A 25,138-nucleotide genomic window follows, 5' to 3' on the forward strand; every position below is an offset into this window, starting at 1 on the left:
TTTATCCACATGCAGACTGAATAACAAAGATGTTGGAAAGTTATATAAGAGATAAACATGTTGCAATAATTTACCTACAGCTATACATTTTCAGACAGCTTCACTTTCCAATAATATATTTCAATTATGTTTCTGACATGGAACATTTGGTACTTTGTGGATGAATTGGAAACAAGATGTAGGTGAAGCTGACAAATGCAAGAAAAAAACTTCAACAATGGCCTAAGAGCCATTAGAAATGGAATTTCGAGGGGCAGCATAGTATTTTGTAGGATTCTATAATAGGCAGGAGTTACTCTCTCATTATAGTCAGTAAGTTTGTAGCATATTATGAATTGGATGGCTACCTTGGAGGTCATGTATCAATGAATTCAATGATCATACCATGGACAAAGGCAGAAGGTTTAAAATCCAATTTGAATGCTATACAAGAGATATAAGAGAAGGTGATTATCACAGTAAAACAAAATAGAGGGGAAGAAATAATGTTAGATGACCAGTTTTATGAGTGAAATTGTCATTTCAAACAAATTTATTTCCTTGTTTCAATGAGAAAGAGCATCCTAAAAGCAATGTAGCCAGCATACAATCACAATGTGGCAGAACACTGAAGAAGCATAAGCTGTTTTGAAATCAGAGAATGGGATGGTAAACTGTTAAAATTAGGAAATATAGTCCAACAAAGTAGGAATCCAATGTGGTTCCCACAAAGGGATAATCAGTTTAGGCAGTCCATTCAAGATGTTAATTACAACAAAGGAATGGAAACATTTTAATTGAGACTAGATATTTTCATATACTTGTTTTGGCAAGCTGCAACAAGTTTGACAAATCCCAATAGCCCCAAAAATTAACATTGATGTTTAAAGTTTAGATTATTGAGACACTTCTTTAGTGTTAGAGACAAATTTGAGTTATGGCAGATATATTACCACGGATTATTTTGAGGGTAATTTGCTATTTCTTTTAAAAATGTAAGGGCATCTTTTAGAATTTTAATTATTCAAGTTTACTATATCATAGGTGGTGATTCAAAGAAAAACAAAAGTGGCTGGTACGAGTGCAGTGGTATTTACAACTCATCGATCATGAACAGTTATAGATTTCTTTATTCCTTCCCCACTCCCACTGCTTTACTTGACTAGCCTTTAAAAACAAAACAAAACAAACCCAAAAAGAACAAATAAAAAATTCAAAGAAAAACAACAGTGATACTTAAAATTTTCAGGTATTCAATAAGTATAGACTGGAAGAATGAACAGATGGGTGGATGGATAAAGGGCCATAAAACTTTATCCATTAAATCTGGCGAGGAAATAATTTCTAGTGGGCACTAAGGCCTAAAATCTAAAACATAATATCACAAGGGTATATTCCTGATGGTCTAATACTAGTAAATATCTTATTGAAGTAGCTGAAGCAATAAACGATCACTTATTTATATACTTATATGTATAAGAAACCTTAGGCTCACAAAAATATACATGTTTTAAAACAGAAATCTAAGGCACACAAAATACTAAAACAAGTCAATGAATTACCCTATTTTACATATTTAAGAAGCAGAAATCTACTTGTACAAGATGATGGTCTATCAATGGACATTTTGTTATTTACAATCCCTTCATATTCCTTTACTTGGATTAGTCAAAAGCTTGAAACTGATACTTTGCACAATATATATTTTTTTAATATTAATAAGTTACAACATGTTTTTCTTTAGAGAACTTGCTGGAACTGTTTGCTTTTGCACCAAAATTGTGAGTGTTAGCGGTTGTCGGGTTCCTATGGCATTTCCAAGGGAGAAGCACCATTAGGTTTTCCATACTCCCAAGGAATCTGACACTTTGAATGTTATAGCACCTCTGCATTTTAACAGAATCAAGTATTTCATTGAAAGTTCTTCTTGTTCTAAACATGTTGTTTGGGTAATCCTTTTTGTTTTACCTAGAGTCAATAAAGTAATGGGAAAAAATAATGAGCAGACTAAAATAAATAGAATGTCTATTTTCCTGTTACCTAGAACATAGGCAATTATCAGAGAAGATGACTTATGGTTTTTCCAAACATAATATGCTATAATGAGATAAATGAATGGGTTAGCTCTTAATGGACAAAGTCATTTCTACTGTTTAACTGGAGTCTGGGTCGAGGGTACGTGATGATAATAGGAAATTTGTTTTAAAAAGATTTCTACAGGAATTTTTTTTTCTTATTCTATATCAGACTTTCAGAACAAATAAGGCAATTTGGGATGGATAAGGTTCTGGCTACTTAATTTTTACATTTTGTCACCTTGAAACATTAGAAGCATTTGATTCTTCTTAAACCTATTTTGTCTCATCATCTCCTTTTGTAAACACCTTTCATGGGTCATACTGAGAAAGCTGGGATGAAAGTAAATTGAGGCCATTGTTGCTCAATAAGCCAGAAGAGACCCCCCCCTTACTTAGTTTCAAAGAAAATATTAATCAATATTGGTGATACGTTTCCTAATTTCAATTTTAGACATAATTTACAATTTTTTCATTAGCTAACTATTTTATATACTGTAAGTTGCTAATATTTGAATGTGAAAGGACACAAACCATATATGTGATTGGAATACATACTGCAGTTAACAAGATGGAACTCTACACAGCAAGGATAAATGATTTCTCTTGTATGCAAATATGCACAAACAATAGACAATAGGATTCTTATACTCTATTATTTCAAGTTACTTTTAAAAATAGAAAGTGCTTTTAAAATATATATTTACAATTTATGAACAGCCTCCAACCATTACTAACAATAATGAGTTATTTTATATAGGAGAAATATTTTAAGAGAGAAAACATTTCATACATTTATTTCAAAGGAATATGCCGATTTTCTAGCAATGATTGGAAGATGTTGGAACAATGGCACCATGAAATAATAATTCAGCTTATTTTTAACTGTGTCGATGTGGTTAAGCACCAGGAGCTGTGTAGAGTTAACACTGTTTGTCTTGATTTTACATCATAGAACATGAACCTGTTAAAATCCTCTAAAAATGACTCTTGTTTCATAGTAAACAGACTTAATTTAAAGCACCAAACTGAGTGATTCTATCAAGGTTAACACCTAACCAAAACATTTCTTTTATGTATTTAAAACTATAAAACATTTATTTTTGCTTAAAATGTGCACCTTCTACCAATTGTCAAAATATAGTCACAGTTAAGAATACCCACCCCATTTTTTTTTTTTTTACCTCAGACTTGAAATGGGTGAGATGAAGATATAGTAAACCACAACATGACTTTCTTTCAAAAGCACCTTGTAAAAATACACTACATCAGCAAAGGCATTAAGAAGGGGAGAAAAGCTTTCAGACCCAATGGTTATAGGGCCCTGCAACATGTGTGAGAGCGTAGGGGGATACGGTGACGACATTGTCATGGGTTAATGTTACTGCTTTATGAGAAGGAATTTGGTTCAATTCATTTGCTTCAGAGGATAGTTCAGGGACCTCATTAGCTGCCTGGTGTTTTTGCTCTGAGGCTTTCATCTTCTTATTCTTAGCTTCTTTAGCCTCAAACTTAATCTTGTTTAGTTCAAAACCATGTTGGGGCTTATTCAAGTTTTTGTGCTGGTAAAAAACAAGGGAGAGGCGAGTAGGATGATTACGGTTTGGATGCTCAACAGGAGTCGTAGCATGAAGCTCCCGCCGGGCACACTCAATTAAAACTGAGCCATGTGCAGGCGCTATTGCCACCCCGCCAATATTGGCATCCAAGAAGATGTGCTCGCTGTCTGACCAATACTCATCAATGTGGGGCAATTTCTCTTCAGCAGGCGACAGGAGGTCGTCAGAGAGGGGCTCATCTGATAGGGGCTCATCTACTTCAGAATGCTGCTCATCTTCTTCTATCAGAGAGGAAGCAAGTTCATGAGGGGAGGTGAGGAACGGGGGCTGCTGGTTTGGCTGATTAGAAGTTAGCTGCTCAGGTTGACCAGTGGGAGGCTCAGAATACACCAAGGAATCTGTCACAGGTGTAGATAGGGCGGGAAGAGGAGCCACTTCACCAGGCTGTGCAATTCCAGTGCATTCCCCAGCAGTTGCATCGGCACCGCTGTGGCTTCCATAAGGCGTTGTGTAGTGGGGTACGCTACTTCCTTCTGAAAACCCCTGCGAGGCTGTTGCATCACTCTTAAATGGAGCTGTGGTGGCTGGAGCAGTCTTCGAGGAGCAGGAGAAACCTGGAGATAGGTTTGCCTCCTTTGCCGGGTGAGGAGTGGATGGCATCAGGGAACAGGTTTTAGTGTTTTCTGAAACTTTAAAGATAAAATGGGGTTCCGTTTCACTTTTTATTTCAGGTTGCACCGTCTCAGTTTTATTCCCTAAACAGAGAAAAGGACACCAAATGTAAAGATAAATACAAATTTCTTTTGTTAGCTGTTGTCTTTAAGAGGTATTTTTATAAGAGAAGTGCAGAGAATATAATAAAACACTGGTTGGCCAGTTTTGTTCTATTTGTTTGTAATCATACTCAAATGCACACAGAATTAAATATTATAAGTAGTTTGGTATGCTTTTTCACCCAACAAATTTCCTTAAAGAATTCTTCCGTTGGCGTGTAATCATAAGTGCAAAGATTCAGCCAAAAGAATGGATATTCATTGTTTAAAATAGTAAAATATTAGAAATGACCTAATTGGCTATGAAATAAAAAATACAACTATACATTGGAATATTGTGCAAGTCTTATAATATTATGACGTAGAAAAATATTTAACTATTTAAAGAGATGTTTAGATATATTTTAAGCATTGCATGACTTCATTTTCCAAAAAGTAAAAATAAGTAACAGTTTATAAATATTTCTGGGACAAAAACATCATAATTGGCAAAGCCAATTATTAGGCTGGAGGAAGTCATACAAAAAATTTTTAGTTGAAAATAAAACTCTGTGACCCTCAACAGCAAGAGCATTTCAGCTCCCTTTCTTTCTCACTAATTAGGTAGATCATTATTATCATACTGGCACGTGTGAGTTGTTTGCTAAGATCCACACAAACCTCCTATCAAATGGAAACATTTTTCTTGAGGACATTCTCTGTCCTTAAAAAAAATTTTGGCCATGAAAAAGAAGGAAATTTTGTTATTTGCAGAAACATGGATGGATCTGGAGGACATTATTTTAAGTGATATAAACTAGATACAGAAAGACAAATATTGCATTTTCACACTCATATATGGGACCTAAAAAAAATTGATCTCAAGGAGGTAGTGAATAGAATGGTGGCTACTAGAGATTGGTATGGGTGGTGGGAAGGGGTAATGAATAGGTCTTGGTGAAGGGGTAATTCTGTTAAATAGAAGGAAAAAGTTTTAGTGTCCAATAGTGCAATGATAGTTAACAATAATTTATTATATTTCCAAATAGCTAGAAGTTTTCAAATGTTCCCAACATAAAGCAATGATAAATGTTTCAGGTGAATCTTGTCCCAATTACCCTTATTTGATCATTATGTTATATGCTTGTATCAAAATATAACATGTACTCCATGAATATATACAATTATTATGTATCAATAAAAAATTAAAAAATAAATCTTTGGAAGTGTGCAAGCAGCAAATTTTAGGACCAAGAAAAAGAAAAAGTAAAGTAGCCATATTTTAAAATAACTAATAATAAAATAACAGTAAAGATTGACTAACTTCAAAGATCTGCAATTGTCCTCTCAGATGATACAACCTGGAGACATGACATTTCTCATTACTTAAAACCCAAGCAATGACACGTCAGGAAACCTGTGCTATTATCTATGGTGGTCTCTAGAGGTTAAGTTGTCAGTAGAAAGTATATAATAGTAAGGAAAGATTAAAAATAGGAATATAATAGGAAGGAAAGATTAAAAATAGGGGTGGGTAGAATTACAAAGGAACAGAAGGTTGTTGGCCATTGTACTTACGGCCATTAATATCAGGAAACACATTGCAAGAAAATAGCCAAAAGATGACATACAAAAACGATTCACATTTTAACCAGCATCCTATTGGGGAATGACATAAAGATGAAAATGATATGGTTGCTCTTTATAAGCAACATAGGACCACATATGCAAATCATAAAATAAACGTAAATTAAATATCTGTAAAATGGAGCTATAAGGAAGAAGGAATACTAATTCTCCCCACTTTGCCTCTTTAGTATTTCTCTGTATTGAATCCTTTCCAGCATTATATAAATGCCTGTACTGTCATTTCTCTCATCTGACAAAAACAAACAACCTCTGTTATCAATGTAACAATAAAAGAAGCTAAGGAATATCCTGTAATTCTAAGTTTGAAAATCAGTGTAAGTTCGGGATGTATTTTTTTCTGTAGCTCCTTAGAGAAATGGCTGATTTTAGATATAGGGCAGAACTATTTAAGATGAACCTGGCACATCTTGTTACAGAAGCAAAGAAAGCTATCAAAGACAACTGGGATTGTGACAAAAGAACTCAGAAGCCAGCTTAAGAGGTTTCTATAGACCAAAGATGAGACAAGTTGAACATTTTTCTTCCCTCCCTCCCTCCCTTCCTTCTTTCCTTCCTCTCTCTCTCTCTCTTTCTTTCTTTTTATTTATTTGAGACAGAGTCTTGACCTGTTGCCCAGGCTAGAGTGCAGGGACATCATCATAACTTAATGTAGCCTTCAACTCCTGGGCTCAAGCCATTCTCCTGCCTCAGTCCCTCATGTAGCCAGAACTATATGTGCACACTGCCACACCCAGCAAATTTTTCTATTTTTTGTAGAGACAGGGTCTCACTTTTGTTCAAGCTGGTCTTTTTTTTTTTTTTTTTCTTTCTTGATCTTGGAATTCAGGCTGGTCTTGAACTCCTGGCCACAAGTGATCCTCCTGCCTAGGCCTCCCCAAAGTGTTAGGATTACAGGCATGAGCCACTGTGCCTGGCTACTTTTGTACATTTTTTAACATTTTCATTAAACTCTTCTCAATTCTATAACCTTCACTGCATTCCACTGATGCCCTTTGTAGCCAACCAAAATAATTTCTCTGATTCCTCTTCCTCTTCCATTTCCTCATAAATCCACTTTCATTCATTCTCTATTCCACCATTCTACTGAATCTGCTCTCACAGGGCCTCTAATAGCCTTTGCATAGAATGGGGAAATTTTAGTCTTCACATCACTGGACAAAGGAGGAGCATTTGAGAAGTCAGTCATTCCTTTCTTAAAATACTAGCCTTTGGTTTCACTCTTATCTCACCACACCTTCTAAATTTTCCATGCTGTTTCCTTCTCATCTCTGAATCCTCTAAAAATTGAGAATTCCCAGGTTTTGTTCTTGAGTTGCTTTTATCCTTCTTTGAGTTTCTTGGCTTTCATACTCTCCCTATGCTGCTGACCTGCCTGAACTTACATCTCCTGCCTGAACTTCTTCTCTGCCTACCTAATGCAACCATTGGAATGCCTGATAAGTTCTTGAAATTGATACATCCAAAAGTGAGCTTCGGATCTCCCACCATCTATCTTTCCAAAGCTGTTCTTCTCTCCCCGTTCCTCTTGCTGACTGCATCCTTCCAGTTCCCTCAGGCCTCTAACATCAGGGTAACCCTTGACACTTCTTTTTGTCTCATACTCTATGTTTAATCTACCAAATCCTGTTGACTCTGCCTTCAAAACATCATCAGAATCAAGACATTGCTCATGTCCTCCTCATTAGCTACTCTGGCCCATTCTCCATCCTCTCTCTCTTGAAGTGTTAGGATAGATTCTGTGATCTCCGGCCGGGCGCGGTGGCTCACGCCTGTAATCCTAGCACTCTGGGAGGCCGAGGCGGGTGGATCGCTCAAGGTCAGGAGTTCGAGACCAGCCTGAGCAATGAGCGAGACCTCGTCTCTACTAAAAATAGAAAGAAATTATCTGGCCAACTAAAATATATATAGAAAAAAAAAAAAAATTAGCCGGGCATGGTGGCGCATGCCTGTAGTCCCAGCTACTCGGGAGGCTGAGGCAGTAGGATCGCTTAAGCCCAGGCGTTTGAGGTTGCTGTGAGCTAGGCTGACGCCACGGCACTCACTCTAGCCTGGGCAACAAAGCGACACTCTGTCTCAAAAAAAAAAAAAAAAAAAAAGATTCTGTGATCTCCCTACTTTTCTGTCCTCTGCTCCCTTTTATTATTATAGTTTCAACCCAGTAACCACAGGGTTACATTTGAGTCAGATCATAGCCCTGCTTTATTCTGAAATCTGCAGTAACCTTCTCCTTACTCACAATAAAGGTCAGCGCCTTTACAGAAGTCTACAAAGCCTGGGGGGAGTTGCTCACACACCCCTCTTAGGACTCTGATCTTATCTGCTAGTATTCTGCTCATTTCACACTCTGCTCCAGTCATGCTGGCCTCTTTACACACCTCCAATAGTCAAGGTAAAGTCCTGCCTCTGAACCTGTGAACTTGCCATTTCCTCTGCCTAGAATATTATTTTCCAAATATTGACGTCGCTGACCCTCTCATTTCCTTTCGGACTTTGCTCAAATGCCATATTCGCAGTGAATCCTTTTTTTAGCAGCCATATTTAAGTAGAAAATCTCTTACAGCAGTATCTCCCTTCTCCCTCACTAGAACTTTTCTAAAACCTAAAGCAGTTCGAAGAAGTTCATTGACAGTTTTCATAAGGTACTAAAAAAAAAAAAAAAAAAAAATCAAAGGGCTTCAAAGTGGTGTTTAGTAATATCTGTTGACTGGATTACCAAACAAAACAAACAAAAAAAACTGATGCTAAAGGTGATCAAGGAAGGCTTCCAGGAAGTCATGTCATTCATCTATACCAAGAAAAATGAGTAGGGCTTCAAATTATATGGGAAAGTCACAGGAACAACGATAAGAATGTTAAAATATAAAAAAGGATAAGTAGAAAAAATTACCAAGAAATACTTAAGGGTCACTTTTTTTATTGACTTTTAGTTCAGGCACATATGTAGAAATACATTCAGTGTCTGAGTTGTAACTCCTAACAAACTATAATAATGACAAATTAGATTCAAGAACAATGAGTTAATTAATATTTGCTCTAAAATTTCTGTTTTCATAATGTCTCATCACTAAGACAATAACTAAGATAAAGGAGAGGAAAAATAACATGAAAGGGCAAGTACAAACTCTTTCGTCAATGAAAGTTGTAGAGAGAAAATTAGCAGGTTGCATAGGACTCACCTAAGAGTGGCAGTGACGAAGCCTTATTGTTGTTTGTTGTCATGGTGCTGTTATTTTTCCGCTTGATTTTAGGAATGAGTTTCTTCTCAACTGCCCTTATCTTATGTGCCAGAACCTCTGTCATCATTGCAGCCCTCTTTTTCCCAGAACGAGGAACAGGCTGAGTGAAACGTGTTCTTTTTTTGCGGCGGGGTGTGAGGACCTCGATAGCCCCAGATTTGATCTTGGCATCCATTCCTTCCCTTGAGCCAAACTCATCTGTGTCTGAAAGTTTATAAAGAGGTAGCACATGGAGCTGCTCATCTTGAGGAATAACACCCAATGAGCGGTTATCTTCTCGTGTTAAAGTACAAACCTAGTAGGAAGGAAACATGAAATGGGAAATATAGGTTGTGCACATTCACTATAGTTATTCCTACATTCTTTTTGTTGCCATTGAGAAAGTAATATGTATTCCCAATTTATTGATTGATTACTGATGGTCTATTAATTTTGGATACATATCTTATATCAAGGCACCTAACTGTACTCCATTCTAGTAACTTATCATTTGTTTATAAGCAGACAAGTAATATTGAGTTGATTTTATAAATAATATTATACAACTTTTTTTTATGTTAAAGCTTCTTGTTACATCCATCTTACTGTATTGCCTAAGTTAAGGAATGGCTCTTAAATTGTGTTTATTGAGTTTATATTAAGTGTTAATTATTAAGAAGATGTATTTGGAAGCAGACCTGGTGAAAAAAGAAAAACAACAGAAAAATAAAATAAGTAAATAAATAATGGTATGATTTTAGCTTATATAGCACCCTATTTCTGAATATTTCAATAATATCAATTCCTTGGGTAGAGGGGGCTTAATTATAATGAATTATCCTAATTTCCTGGGTTTTCCTTTAGATTTTTCTACTTTTGCTTAAAAGTGGGATTTATTTATAGATATGTTCTCTGCCTTCTTTGTCAGGATAATTTTTTTTTCTTCATGAAATGAATTGAGAATATCAAAAGCAAAAAAAGAGGTATAAGAGATTTCTCTTTCTAAAAGGACTTACAGTTTCAGTTTCGAAAATTTAACTAAAATATTTAACATCAACAAATTTTCTCAGGCTGGGCGCGGTGGCTCACGCCTGTAATTCTAGCACTCTGGGAGGCCGAGGTGGGCGGATCGTTTGAGCTCAGGAGTTCAAGACCAGCCTGAGCAAGAGCGAGACCCCATCTCTACTAAAAATAGAAAGAAATTATATGGACAGCTAAAAATATATATAGAAAAAATTAGCCGGGCATGGTGGTGCATGCCTGTAGTCCCAGCTACTCGGGAGGCTGAGACAGGAGGATCGCTTGAGCTCAGGAGTTTGAGGTTGCTGTGAGCTAGGCTGACGCCACGGCACTCTAGCCTGGGCAACAGAGTGAGACTCTGTCTCAAAAAAAAAAAAAAAAAAAAAAAAACAACCAAACAAATTTTCTCTTTCTGCTCCATTTTGATTCTATTCCAGTGAGAAGCCACAAAAAAACACACCGGCCTATCTTTTGAATATAAAATACTATATCTTAGGCTGAGCGTGGTAATCCTAGCACTCTGGGAGGCCGAGGTGGGAGGATCATTTGCGCTCAGGAGTTCAAGACCAGCCTGAGCAAGAGCGAGGCCCTGTCTCTACTAAAAATAGAAAGAAATTATATGGACAACTAAAAATATATATAGAAAAAATTAGCTGGGCATGGTGGCACATGCCTGTAATCCCAGCTACTCAGGAGGCTGAGGCAGGAGGATTGCTTGAGCCCAGGAGTTTGAGGTTGCTGTGAGCTAGGCTGATGCCAGGGCACTCTAGCCTGGGCAACAGAGTGAGACTTTGTCAAAAAAAAAAAAAAAAAAAAAAAAAAACCCCCACAAAAGAAAAAAAAATACTATACCTTAAAAAAAAAATTTCTCTTTAATGCAATCGATCTAAGCCCTCCTCCTTATTTTTTTTTTTTTTGAGACAGAGTCTCGCTTTGTTGCCCAGGCTAGAGTGAGTGCCGTGGCGTCAGCCTAGCTCACAGCAACCTCAAACTCCTGAGCTCAAGGGATCCTCCTGTCTCAGCCTCCCGAGTAGCTGGGACTACAGGCATGCACCACCATGCCCGGCTAATTTTTTCTATACATATTTTTAGCTGTCCATATAATTTCTTTCTATTTTTAGTAGAGATGGGGTCTCGCTCTTGCTCAGGCTGGTCTCGAACTCCTGAGCTCAAACGATCCGCCCACCTCGGCCTCCCAGAGTGCTAGGATTACAGGCGTGAGCCACCACGCCCGGCCCCTCCTCCTTATTTTAAAAGTTGTATTTATTTTAGAGAAATGAAAATACAGAACTATATTAATAGACAAAAAAATTCCTGACCTTTGATAACTATTAATATTTTGTATTATAAAGTAATATTTTAATTATAATTACTTCCCCAATGTTAACAGAAATCCAAGAGAAACATATCAAATCATTTTTTTATTTTTCATTAAAAATATCTTTCCAGAGCTGAAAGCTGTTCCTAAGATAACAAAAACTGAAAATAGATTTGATTTTCAAGGTGTTTTTGGTTTCATGATAGATATCTATGGTTACATTTATCAGCAAGGCCTGAAATATGCAGCTACCAGGGTAGTAATATGTTAATAATTAAAAACAGTCATCTTGCAAATCAGAATCTTTCTTTTTTTTTTTTTTGAGACAGAGTCTCACTCTGTTGCCCAGGCTAGAGTGAGTGCCGTGGCGTCAGCCTAGCTCACAGCAACCTCAAACTCCTGAGCTCAAGCAATCCTCCTGTCTCAGCCTTCCAAGTAGTTGGGACTACAGGCATGCACCACCATGCCCGGCTAATTTTTTCTATATATATTTTTAGCTGTCCATATAATTTCTTTCTATTTTTAGTAGAGATGGGGTCTCGCTCTTGCTCAGGCTGGTCTTGAACTCCTGAGCTCAAACGATCCGCCCACCTCGGCCTCCCAGAGTGCTAGGATTACAGGCGTGAGCCACCGCGCCCGGCCCAGAATCTTTCATTAATAAATGTTACTGCAACCAATTTAATTATCCACAGGGCCGGGCGCGGTGGCTCACGCCTGTAATCCTAGCACTCTGGGAGGCCGAGGCGGGTGGATCGCTGGAGGTCAGGAGTTCGAGACCAACCTGAGCAAGAGCGAGACCCCGTCTCTACTAAAAATAGAAAGAAATTATATGGACAACTAAAATATATATATACAAAAAAAAAATTAGCCGGGCATGGTGGCGCATGCCTGTAGTCCCAGCTACTCGGGAGGCTGAGGCAGTAGGATCACTTAAGCCTAGGAGTTTGAGGTTGCTGTGAGCTAGGCTGACGCCACGGCACTCACTCTAGCCTGGGCAACAGAGTGAGACTCTGTCTCAAAAAAAAAAAAAAAAAAAATTTAATTATCCACAGGAGACTAAGAAGGAAACTGGAGTAGACATGAGCATAATTAGAAAGACTGGGAAAACAGAAAGGGTGAGAGGACAGGTAGTGGCAGAATTAAGAGTTTAAGTTTTTGAAGATGGAGAAATTTGGAGAGAGATCAAGTTCCAGGTAAGAGCCACATTGCATGAGTAATCAGAGCAGTGGAACTAAAAGAACACAGAAGAGAAACCATAACTTAATTTGACTCTGAACCTAATCCAGTCTGATCAGAGATATTCGGTAATGAGGTAATTCAGGTAAGATGTACTGGCCAAGCGATGATGAGCCATTGCCTGGCTAATATTCACCAGGCTAGATTTACAAAACTTCAACATTGGTAAACAGCATTAGTCTCAAAGACTACACTCGACATTAGTGGAGAGGAATGATGTGCAAAAAAAGTTATTTTGGCTTCTTAATCTATCATAGATACACATCTATTGCCCAAGCAAGGATGGTGGCCTTTTGATAGATCTCGTTGTACACTTCCAATCACACTGTAAGAGCCTATAGCTTAAGTCTTAATGAAGGTTTCCAAATTACCAGGCAAACCCAACAAACTGGTGCAGTGGAAAAACAGAAGCAATCGTTCTCTATTGATCTCTGTTTTATTAGGTGACAAGGAGACAATTAGTTGAAGCAAACAAAGGACTATTGTACGATTTTGCACTGGGTCTTCTGCCTCTTGACTGAGATACTTAATGGGTATGTGATTATTTTCATGACTATAAACATAGTAGGCACATCTGAATGCATATATTGCTAACTTTGGAATATTTATTACTTTGTACACACTGGCATTAAGAACCAATAAACATTTAAATGATGGTGAGTTTGGCACAAATCCCTCACAAAAACCCTGAGATACAGATGGAAAAATGAAATATTAAGTAACCTGCTCAACTTCATACCTACCAATTTGATAGCACAGAATGGCCACTTTAAATAATCGTGTTCTACTATCTCCCAGCAAACATATCTGAATTTTTTTTTTTTTTGTAGAGACAGCATCTGGCTCTATCCCCCAGGCTGGAGTACAGTGGCACGATCGTAGCCCACTGCTGCTTTGAAACTGATCCTTCACCTCAGCCTCTCAAGTAGCTGGGATTATAGACACCTGCCACCACAACTCGCTAACTTTTTTATTTTTTGTACAGATGGGGTCTCACTATGTTGCCTAGGCTGGTCTCCAACTCCTGGGCTCAAAGATCCTCCCACTTGGGCCTCCAAAAAGTGCTGGAATTACAGGGATTACAGGCATAAACCACCCGTGCCCAGTTCACAATTAATCTAAGCCTGTCAACAAAAGTATTTGTTTAAGGTTGGTTTTGTAACTTTTCAAAGCACATTGATAATAAATTTAACAAATACTACCTATAAATATGCTTATATTTAACAGCACATAAAATACGATTTGTAACAGTAACAATCAGAGTTTAAGGACTGCAGCCTAAGTATACAGTGATGGAGCCTTGAGAATTGAAAGCTACCCAGGTACATACCACAGTGCTTCCATTGTTCATGTTGTGAATGTCCCTGTGGGGATGGGCACAGAAGTCCAGGCAAGCAGTGACCCCAGAGAAAGGACGACCTTCCTTGCTGCCAAGCCGACATTCTCGGGCAACATTTTCATATTCTACCTAAAGAAGAAAGCATGAAACACAGCTTTTAAAAGACAGGAAAAAAAAAAAAAAAAAAAAATCACCTTTAGTAAAGTCTACAAATCATTTCCTGGCAAGTTCTCACATTAATTACACTTTGTCATTTCTGAGACTACAGTGTATTATGGTTGTGAATGTGTAGTTTAGCAATACTGTGGATATAAAGTGCTTGAGAATACATGAAGAACAATGGCAATGCCCAACTTTACATCTGAAGGCAAAGTGAGGATACTAATTCCTGCTGAAGGTGGATAAACAACTAAAGTAGCCTATATTATTCCATTAGAAAGACCAATAAACATATATATGCATAGTTTTACATTTCTACAAAAAGTACATATCTATACAATTCCATGAACCATGACAGAAAGTGAATTTATAATTCCTTTTAATATGAAAAGTTGGAACTTAACAGAGAGCATGTTATTAATGTTAATACAAATAAACTAAATGTTTTTAAAAATATGGACCTCTGGCTTGATGTGGTGGCTCACGCCTGTAATCTCACCATTTTGGAAAGCCAAGGTGGGAGGGTCGTTTGAGGCCAGGAGTTCCAGATCAGGCTGGGCAATAGAAAGACCCTACCTCTACAGAAAACTTTAAAAAATTAGCTGGGCCTGGTGCTGTGTAGTCCCAGCTACTTGAGAGGCTGGGGTGGGGCAGGAAGATCACTTGAGCCCAGGAGTTTGAGGTTGCAGTGAGCTATGATGACCCCACTGCACTATATAGCCTGGGTGACAGAGGACAGAGCGAGAGACTCTATCTAAAAAAACAAAAAAAACCAAAAAACAAACAAACAAAAAAACCAGATACAGACCTCTGGTCACGTTCTTAAAAAAAAAAAAAAAAATACACTTCTTTTCTAATTTGATATATGATTTAAAATTATTTTTCACAAAATGATTTATATTTTCACTTTCTTGATGGTGTCCTTTGAAGCACAAAGTTTTTAATTTTGATGAAGTCCAATTATCTATTTTTTTCTTTTTATAAAGAAATTTTTTGTAGATATGGAGTCTCACTCGATATGTTGCCCAGGATGGTCTCAAACTCCTGGCCCCAGTGATCCTCCCTCCTTGGGCTCCCAAAGTGCTGGAACTACAGGCGTGAGTCACCATGCCTGGCCCAATCATCAATTTTCTCTTACTTTCATTTTTGGATTGTTCATTGCTAGTGAACAGAAATACAGTGGGTTTTACATTATTAATCTTATGTCCTGAAACCTTGCTGAACTTGTCTATTATCTCTAATAGTTTTTATATGGACTCCTTAGATTTTCTATATACAGGATCATATTATCTGCTTGTAGAGTTTTACCTTTCCTTTTTCAATCTGGATTTCTTTTACTTGCCTAATTGCCATGGCTAGAACCTCCAATACAATGTTTAATATAAATGGTGAGAGTGGACATCTTTATCTAGTTCCAGATCTTAGGCAAAAAGCTTTTAGTCTTCTACCGTTAATTATGATGTTAACTGTGTGTTTTGTGTAGTTAGTTGCCCTTTTCTAGGCAGGGGTAAGTTCTGTCTATTCCTATCGATAGTTTATTACAGTGTTTATTTTTTATCATGCAAGAATGTTGGTTTTATCAAATGCCTTTTCTGAATCTATAATGTATTACATTTATTGATTTTCATATGTTGAACCAACCATGCATTCCTGCTTCTATAATTTTTATTAATACAAATAATATACTTCTACCACCTTGGAGTTTTAATTCAACTATCATAATTGGAAGATTATCAGAAAAGACTAATCATTTAAAACACAATTTTATATGTTTATATAAATATACTATCTATGTATATATAAATATTATGTTCTAATTTGAAAAGTTTTTTATTAATAATGATTTTTTAATATATATAAAAAGTTCGGGGCTGTATACAAAGCATGTAATCCCAGCACTTTAGGAGGCTGAAGTGGGAGGATCCCTTGAGCCCAGGAGTTCAAGACCAGCCTGAGCAACATAGTGAGCATAGTGAGAACCTCTCTCTACAAAAAAAAAAAAAAAAAAAAAAAATTAGCTGGGTGTGGTGGTGCACACCTGTAGTCCCAGCTACTCAGGAGGCTGAAGCAGGAGGATGGCTTGAGCCCAGAAATTTGAGGTTGCTGTGAGCTATGATGATGCCACTGAACTCTACCCAGAGAGAGTGAGACCTTGTCTCAAAAAACCGAAGTACAACCATACTTAAGGGCAGTGTATAAGGTTCCAAAACGTACCTGATTTTGGTAAGCAACTGGAGCATACTGCTTATAAATAGGAGCTAATTGTGTAGCCAAACTCTGTAGGTTATCTTCAAGGTTTTTTTCCTATGGGAAAAGACAGTCTATATCAGTTATTTTATGATATCAAGTGAATTTAAGGTATGAATTGAATCATAAATCATTGCTGATAGTCGTTGATGCACAATTCATACTTACCCTGATAAAATAGATACCATAGAAAATATAATATGTTTTCTTAATCTACACTATTAGAAATTGTTATGTTTTAAGTCTTTTGAAATGACTATTTTGTTATAAGTTAATTAGAAATTTAGTGTTAGAGGTAAGTTACAAAACTGTTCATATTGTTAAGAATGAGAATCATTATTTTATATTTATTCAATAGTACTCGGCACTTGGAATAAATAAAGACAAGGTTCCTGCTGCTAAGGGGAGATGTCAAGGTAAACAATTCAGATTCAATTCGATAAGTTTATGTAACAGAGAAGGGAGAGAACATACATAAAGCACATACTATGTATCAGATCCTATCTCACATATAAACAGTATGTTTTTAAACTATCACAAAAAGAGTCTCTATTAAAAATGTCAGTGATGCCAAGTATGACGCATGAAACAGAGGGGAGAGACTTTGCAAATAAGAAGAGTTGAAAGGCCACTGAAAGTTTTTCAGAAATGATTATATTCTATAAAAAGTTAGAGACTTGATAAATGAACAGTCAGATCTAAGAAGTCAGTTGAAAGGGAATAGAGAGCAAGCATGGAGAAGGGACTAAAAAAAGACTGAGGCTTTCACCTCATGTGAGATAGAGTAGATGGAGATGTCAAACACATTAAGAAGACCTTCATGTAAATCAGTTCACATCTGGTATGCAAATTATTATGAAAGACAAAGCCACAAAAAAATGCAGACATAGGAAGTCGGTTCTGTAGTGATTTTTGACAAGCCTCAATCTTGGCAACTATAAAGCATCACAGATAACCTTTTTGGTTTCCTGCTGCTTTACTATGCAAAAAAATTTCATAGGGTCAATTTCTAGATTAGTCTGTTCATCTGTCTACTTTTGTATCTGTTACTTGAAGTGGCTAAAAAACGTCAGGAAAACCATGATTCTACTTTAAAGACATTTCCTAGATATACCTGCACATAAATTACTGCATTTATTGAGGACAAAATTTAGAATCATTTAAAGACCCATGAAAACAATTTTAATTGTGTTTTGTAACCCTGGAAATATTGTGTGGGGTGGATAATTGTGTTTTATTGCTGACAGAATAAAGCAGGGAAATATTAATAGTTGTGTACTGCTATTGACATAAACATTGGAAAAGTCACATGCCAATTCCATAATTCTTATGCACTATTAAGTTTATATTCTTCAATACTCTCACATAATTTTATTCTATTTTATAGTTATATCTATTCTATCATGGGCCATCCAACATCACAAGTCAAACTGAGTGGTTTGTCATCTTGCAATATCTCATTTATCATGTGAGAGTGTTGAAATTAAGTAGGCAAACAGAAACAACTCAAATAAAGCTTGTATAGTTGACTACCGGCATCATTTTTTTATTGTGAGGCTCATTATTCATATTGTAAAAACTCTGAATTTCTAATTGTTTCATTAGAATGAATGTGCACATCACGTATAGAAGCAGCTTCTTTTTTTTTTTTTTTTTTTTTGTAGAGACGGTCTCTTACTCTTGCTCAAGCTGTTGCCCAGGCTAGCCTCGAACTCCTGACCTCAAGCCATCCTCCTACCCTGACCTCCCAGAGTGCTAGGATTACAGCCGTGAGCCACCGCGCCCGGCCTAGGGGCAGCTTCTTATCAGATCTTTACCTACCTATTGGTGTTCAAGACTATATCCCATTGTGCTTCTCACTCTCTACCTAATCTCTAGGACCATGATGTCTACACCTATGGCTGTCATTACAACCTCGACCATCCCTTCAGCTCCAGTTCATATTATTATTGACCTGACATCCCTACTTAGATTTCCTTTAGGAACTTAAAAACAAACATGTCCAAACTGAATTTATGATCTCCCCTCTGCAAACGTGGTCCCATTTCAGTGTGCCCCATGTCAATGGTGACCACCGCCACACAGTTTAAGCCACCATTATCCCTTGAGGGATTGTTCTCATAGATAGTTGGCTCATCGTGCCAAGTCCACTCGTGGCCAATCAATTATTCAAAGACCACCAGAGAGATCTCATCAAAGGACACATTTAATTATGTCACTTGTCTTAAAACCCTTCGATGATCTAATAAAATTCTTGATATGGCTCACAGGGCAGCTGCGTGTACCTCACTCTCCTTTGCCTGCTGAGCTTCAGTCAGATTGCCCTTCTGACAGCTCCTGGTATGAGCCATGCTTCTTCCTGTATTATAAGCACTTACAAATGTTACTCACTGTTAATGCTAATCACAAACAAAAACTGATCTCACATTCATTAATTGTATAACAGTATTATTGTAGTAGCAAAAAATTGAAGTCATTTCAGTATTACTAATATACAATGGGACTTCAAAAAGTTTGTGGAAAAATACAATTAAAAGATAAACGTAAAAAAGATAGCTGGGTGAGGTGGCATGTGCCTAAAAGTCCCAGCTACTAGGGTGGCTGAAGCAGGAGGATTGCTTGAGGCCAGGAGTTCGAGACTAGGCTGGGCAACATAGCCTTTTATAGATTTTAAGATTAGGAAACAAGGCTGGTCTGAGTGCAGTGGTGTTTACAACTAATTGATCACAACCAGTTACAGATTCCTTTGTTCCTTCTCCACTCCCACTGCTTCACTTGACTACCCTTTAAAAAAATGTGAGGAAACAAAAAGTCAGAAAGAGGCAAATCAGGACTGTAAAGTTGATGCCTAATGATTTCCCATGAAAGGTTTTGCAAAATTGCCCTTGTTTGATGAGAGGAAAGAGCAGGAGCACTGTTGTAGTGAAGAGGGACTCCCTGGTGAAGCTTTTCTGGACTTTTTTCTGGTAAAACTTTAGCTAACTTTCTCAAAGCATTCTCATGATTAGCAGATGTTACTGTTCTTTGGCTCTCCAGAAAGTCAACAAGCCGAATGCCATCAGCATCCCAAAACATTGTTGCCATGACCTTTGCTCTTCACTTAGTCCATTGGACCACTTCCACTTCTTGGTAGCCATTGCTTTTGACTGTGCATTTCCTTCAGGATTCTACTAGCAAAGCCATGTTTCATTTCCTGGAATTCTTCAAAGAAATGCTTTCGAATCTTGATCCCACTTGTATAAAATTTCCATTCGCATCTATAGCTGATCTGGGCCCAGTGGTTTTGGTACCCATAAAATGGAAAATTTGCTCAACTTTAATTTCAGTCAGAATTGTGTAAAATGAACCATCTGAGATGTCTATGGTGTTGGCTATAATTTCTGCTCTTAATTGTCAGTCCTCAACTAAGGCACAAACAAGATGAATTTTTTACTTGCAAATTAATGTAGATAGTCTGCTGCTGTGGCTTCACCTTCAACATCATGTTTTTGCCCTCTTAAGACAAATTATCCATTTGTCTTAATGGATTTTCCAAATTATCCATTTGTAAATTGCTGATTTCTCTGGGGCATCGCACCCATAAAGTTTTTTTTTGAGACAGAGTCTCACTCTGTTGCCCTGGCTAGAGTGAGTGCCATGGCATCAGCTAAGCTCACAGCAACCTCAAACTCCTGGGCTCAAGCGATCCTCCTGCCTCAGCCTCCCAGAGTGCTAGGATTACAGGCGTGAGCCACCACGCCCAGCACCCATAAAGTTTTGATAAAGTATCAATGATCTCACCATTCTTCCACCCAAGCTTCACCATAAACTTGATCTTTGTTCTTGCTTCAATCTTAGCAGAATCCATGTTGCTCTGACAGGGGCTCTTTTTAAATTGATGTCTTATCCTTTCTAGTGCCTCAAACTAGATTTTGTTCAGACATGTTGTAACAAGTTAGCACAAGTTTATTTTGGTGCAAATAAAGTGTGAAATACGTGCATTTTTTTCCATAATATATATTTTCCATGAAACTTTTGAAGACCCCTTGTATTTGTATAGTAATAGATATTATACTTTCATCATGTAATATTTAGAAAGAATACTTAGCTCATTAATTTTAAGAAACATCTGACATCACATTATCAAGTGTCCTGATCCTCGAATATGGTATATTCCCATTATCAAGTCCAATAGACTTCTTGTGAGGTATTTTATAGATTTTTGTTGCTAATGTCAATGGGACTCTTTCTTAATGTCATGTTTCCTAATGGTTATGACTGGTAGACATGAAAGTTAATTGATTTTTAACAAGATAGCCTTGTATTTGCCATCTTGTTAAACTTATTAATAGTCATAATATTCAGTAGGTTGATTATTTTCTTTTCTAGATAGAAAATCATATTATCTGTAAATAACACTTCCCTCTCTTTTGAGCCACTTCCTGGTTTTATTGCAATACCTGGAAACTCTAGAAAATGCTGAATAATTTTGATTATATCTGTAATAGGAATATTATTTCTTAATTGTGAGCTTTTTTTTGAAAGGTGCTATATTAATTATATTACATACTTAGTTGGATTAATTCCTGATGTTTAATTTGGTGTTTTCTATTTATCATGCATGCTAATGATTTCTTTAATTCCCTTCACTGACTTATAGAATATAAGACTAGAGTGCAGTGGTATCATCATAGCTCACTGCAACCTCAGACTCCTGGGTTCAAGAGAACCTCTTACCTCAGCCTCCCAAGAAGCTGGCAGTACAGGTGTGCCCACCACCATGCCCAGCTAATTTTTCTATTTTTGTAGATATGGGGTCTCATTATGTTGCTCAGGCTGGTCTTAAATTATTGGCCTCAAGTGATCCTCCCTCCTAGGCTTCTCGGCCTCCCAAAGTGCTAGGATTATAGGCAAGAGCCACCATGCCAGGCTCCTGATTGTTTTCTTTAAAAATTTTTTCCCACTAGTTCAAAAGATATAAATTCTATTGCTACTAATTAAAAAAAATTTAACATACACTTTGTCAAATGTATGTTTTCCAATCTTTGGCTCATGACTTGTTAGTGGGACATAAATCAGCTTAGTAGGTCAAAACTAAGAGTTCAAAAAGAAATGAAATCTAATTTAAAATATTATGATGCATCATACAGATTAGAAATCACTATATTGACATTAACTTTCTTTATATTTTAATGTTAGTACTGTTACATGTAAGAAGAGTAAGTATTATTTTCTGTTAGTCTTATTTTAATTATTATCTTGTGTGTATGTATTTATACACTTGTTTGTTTTTTTCTGTTGGTCACTGCTCAGTGATTAAAACGCACCAATTTTAGAGTGAATCAATATGTAAATCTTCTCCACCCAAACAAAGCCAACAAACATTACCATACTTAGTTCCTATTTGTGCCCCAACCACTCCCCACTGCCTACCCACCCAAGAGTTGATAAAGTTATGGAATTATACGTATAGGTTCTACTCAACTTATTTAAACTTAACACCAAATTTGACTAATTTCTTTGCTCACCATGGCCTCGTGTCCCGGACAGATTCGTTCCGGTTTCATATATCTTCTTTCTGGATTACGTCCTTTAGTAATTCTTTCATAGTAGGTCTGTGGGTAGTAAACTTTCTGAGTCTTTGAAATGTTGGCAAATGGCTTTTTCCTACTTGGCTGGGTATAAAATTCTAGACTCTTTTAACGAAGATTCCCTCTGGGGTAGGGGAGCAGAGCAGGAGGAGGAAGCCAAGGACAACTGGAATTTGGGTTGATTAGCTAAAGACTTTACCTAATTTATTTAGAATTTTAAATTATTTACTTATACATATATAAATAAATTCTTACTATTTTATTACTACTTTTTAATATTTAAGTTTTTTACTGTTTAAAAAAACTTTTAAAGGAATGTACTTACATATTTATTGTGTAAATAAAAAATATAAAGGTCACTTACGTGCAAGGGAGAGCTTGGATCAATTCTAAATCTCCTGGGGCTTGGGCTTCTACCAAACTTACAACCATTGAAGTACATACTCCATGAACAGCCGAAAGAGAATGAAGCTCCACAAGTCTCTGGATCAATTCCTTGACACGCACAGGTACGACTGTAAGATGGTAATTGCAAAGGAATGAACTGATGAAGCAGGATAATATCTCAGACACAACATTTCACGTTTATATAACTTTAGAAGTATAGATGCCTAATGAGCTGGTTATAACACTTATCTATTGTATTGCTTATTTAATCTAAAGTGGTTTTATGACAACAATAAAAAGCTAACTATACTTGATCATAACCAAATTTTATCCTAAAATATTAAGATTGTAAACACAAAGAAATGGAAATACACAATACAGATCTAAAAAATATCCACAAACTCAGGGCCAGGCCAGGTGTCTCATGCCTGTAATCCTAGCACTCTAAGGCCGAGGCAGGAGAAATGGTTGAGCATGTGTGTGGTGGCCTGCACCTCTAGTCGCAGCTACTTGGGAAGCTGAGGCAGGAGGATCACTTGAGCCCAGAAGTTGGAGGTTGTAGTGAGTATCATGACACTACTGTACACTAGCCAGGGCAAAAAAGCAAGACTCTGTCTCCAAAAAAATAAAAATGAAATAAAATATCCACAATTTCATTCAATTTGGAGATGTCTGAGATGGGGAAATAAAGAAACTGGATTTTAAAGCCTACATGTGTTTCCTGTCAGAAATGAAAATTAGAATAACTGTTTAGCTCTTTGGAATTGTTTATGTCAAAAATGATGTAATTTTCTGAGGATTAAAAAAGGATAATATGATATATCTATTACTTTCTCAATTTTAAACACTTTATAAGTGTGTTTCAGAGAAAATGGAGGACAAGGCCTGTTACATTCAGTAACTTGGTAAGTGTATCACATTTAGGACATTTCCAAAGCCCTAAAGTAGACTCTACAGTAAGAGCGACAATGTTTAGAATATACATACAAAGATTTGAAACCAAGAAAATAGCATATACTCTTCTTGTGGTTCTAAATTTGCATATTGCTTAAAACTTCCAATAGTACGTATGTAGTATTTATATAATGATGAAAATATACAGTCTAAAAACACAAATATTATATTTTAAAGGTGAAAATAATATAGACACTTAGCAATCAAAATTATTTTTTTTTTTTTTTGAGACAGGGTCTCACTCTGTTGCCCATGCTGGGGTACAGTGGCACTATTATAGCTTACTGTAATCTCAAACTACTGGTTCATGTAATCCTCTCACCTCAGCCTCCAAAGTAGCTGGGACAAAAGGCCAGTCTCGGCTAATTTTTTTTTTTTTTTTCTATTTTTTTGTAGGGACAGGGTCTTCCTGTATTCCCCAGGCTGGTCTCAAGTGATCCTCCTGCCTTTGCCTTCAAAAGTGCTGGATTATAGGTCCTGGCCACCTATTTTTATTTTTTAATTGTGAAAGTCAGGAAAATGCCTGATATGTGACATAACATTGCTTGTAAGAAAGACTACTATAAGGATCAATCAAGATAGTATGAGGGGAAAAAAAAAAAGAAAGAGTACGTCAAATATGCTAACTTCCCATAAAACTTCTTAGCAAGAAGATATATTTTAAGGGGCAAAATGTTACAGTAGTTTGATAAGGAAGAAATTAGATACAAATGAAATCAAGGAGGTTAAATTAAATTTGAAATTGAAGAAAATTAAAGTTGCCAAACAAATAGAAAAATAAGAAATTATTTATATCAATGAAACGATACATAGGAGAGAAAAATATACCTTAATTTACTATTGACTATTATATAAAAAACTAAACACAGAAGAAATGTGATAAATTGTGAGACTTAAAAGAGCATCCTTAAAATATTTTAAATAGTCAACACCAGCACTAATGGGAGAAATTGACTTGGGATAGCTTGTATTATATTTACTGACTTATTTATTTGAGACAGAGTCTCGCTCTGTTGCCAGGACTAGAGTGCCATGGCATCAGCCTAGCTCACAGCAACCTCAAACTCCTGGGCTCAAGCAATCCTCCTGCCTCAGCCTCCCAAGTAGCTGGAACTACAGGAATGCGTCACCATGCCCAGCTAATTTTCTATATATTTTTTAGTTGTCCGGCTAATTTCTTTCTGTTTTTAGTAGAGACAGGATCTCACTCTTGCTCAGGCTTGTCTAGAACTCCTGAGCTCAAACGATCCGCCGGCCTCAGCCTCCCAGAGTGTTAGTATTATAAGCATGAGCCACCGTGCCCGGCCGGATAGCTTGTATTATACTTACTGTAATATTCCTGCCAATAATTCATAACCTGACTTGATACAAAAGGAAACAATCAACAAGCCAAAGTTGACTAACAGTCTACAAAATTAGCCTTTTCCCTTCAAAAATTTCAATGTCATGGAAGACAAAGGCTGAAATAAAAGGATTAAGGAAGCAAAAGAACAAAATAACTAAATGAATAGAATTGTGAATGGGGGACAATTACTACACAGTACATTATTGGGAAATGGATGACATTTGAATATGAATTAAAAATTAGATAAAAGTATTTGATCAAAATTAAATTTGATCATTATGCTGGGGTTATATAAGAGAATATCCTCATTTTTATAGTCTGAAGTATTATTTG

At 36.7% G+C, this 25,138-nt stretch overlaps 1 protein-coding gene across 5 annotated transcripts in view; it reads right to left on the reverse strand.

The window, feature by feature from the left end:
* Window positions 1-3,355: 3,355 nt before the first annotated feature.
* TET1 (tet methylcytosine dioxygenase 1) overlaps window positions 3,356-25,138 on the reverse strand; it is a 101,861-nt gene continuing 80,078 nt past the window's right edge. For 3 of the 5 annotated variants that reach the window (XM_069460574.1, XM_069460576.1, XM_069460573.1), the window contains 6 exons: window positions 22,484-22,634; window positions 22,057-22,143; window positions 16,517-16,606; window positions 14,135-14,272; window positions 9,192-9,546; window positions 3,356-4,368 (listed from right to left, as the gene is read on the reverse strand). In XM_069460574.1, coding sequence (XP_069316675.1) covers window positions 3,356-4,368; window positions 9,192-9,546; window positions 14,135-14,272; window positions 16,517-16,606; window positions 22,057-22,143; window positions 22,484-22,634 — 1,834 coding nt within the window. The remainder of the gene's footprint in view (window positions 4,369-9,191; window positions 9,547-14,134; window positions 14,273-16,516; window positions 16,607-22,056; window positions 22,144-22,483; window positions 22,635-25,138) is intronic. The other 2 variants (XM_069460577.1, XM_069460575.1) reach the window with 1 other exon arrangement.

This window comes from Eulemur rufifrons, chromosome 28 (genome assembly GCF_041146395.1).
Source record: "Eulemur rufifrons isolate Redbay chromosome 28, OSU_ERuf_1, whole genome shotgun sequence".
NCBI lineage: Eukaryota > Metazoa > Chordata > Mammalia > Primates > Lemuridae > Eulemur > Eulemur rufifrons.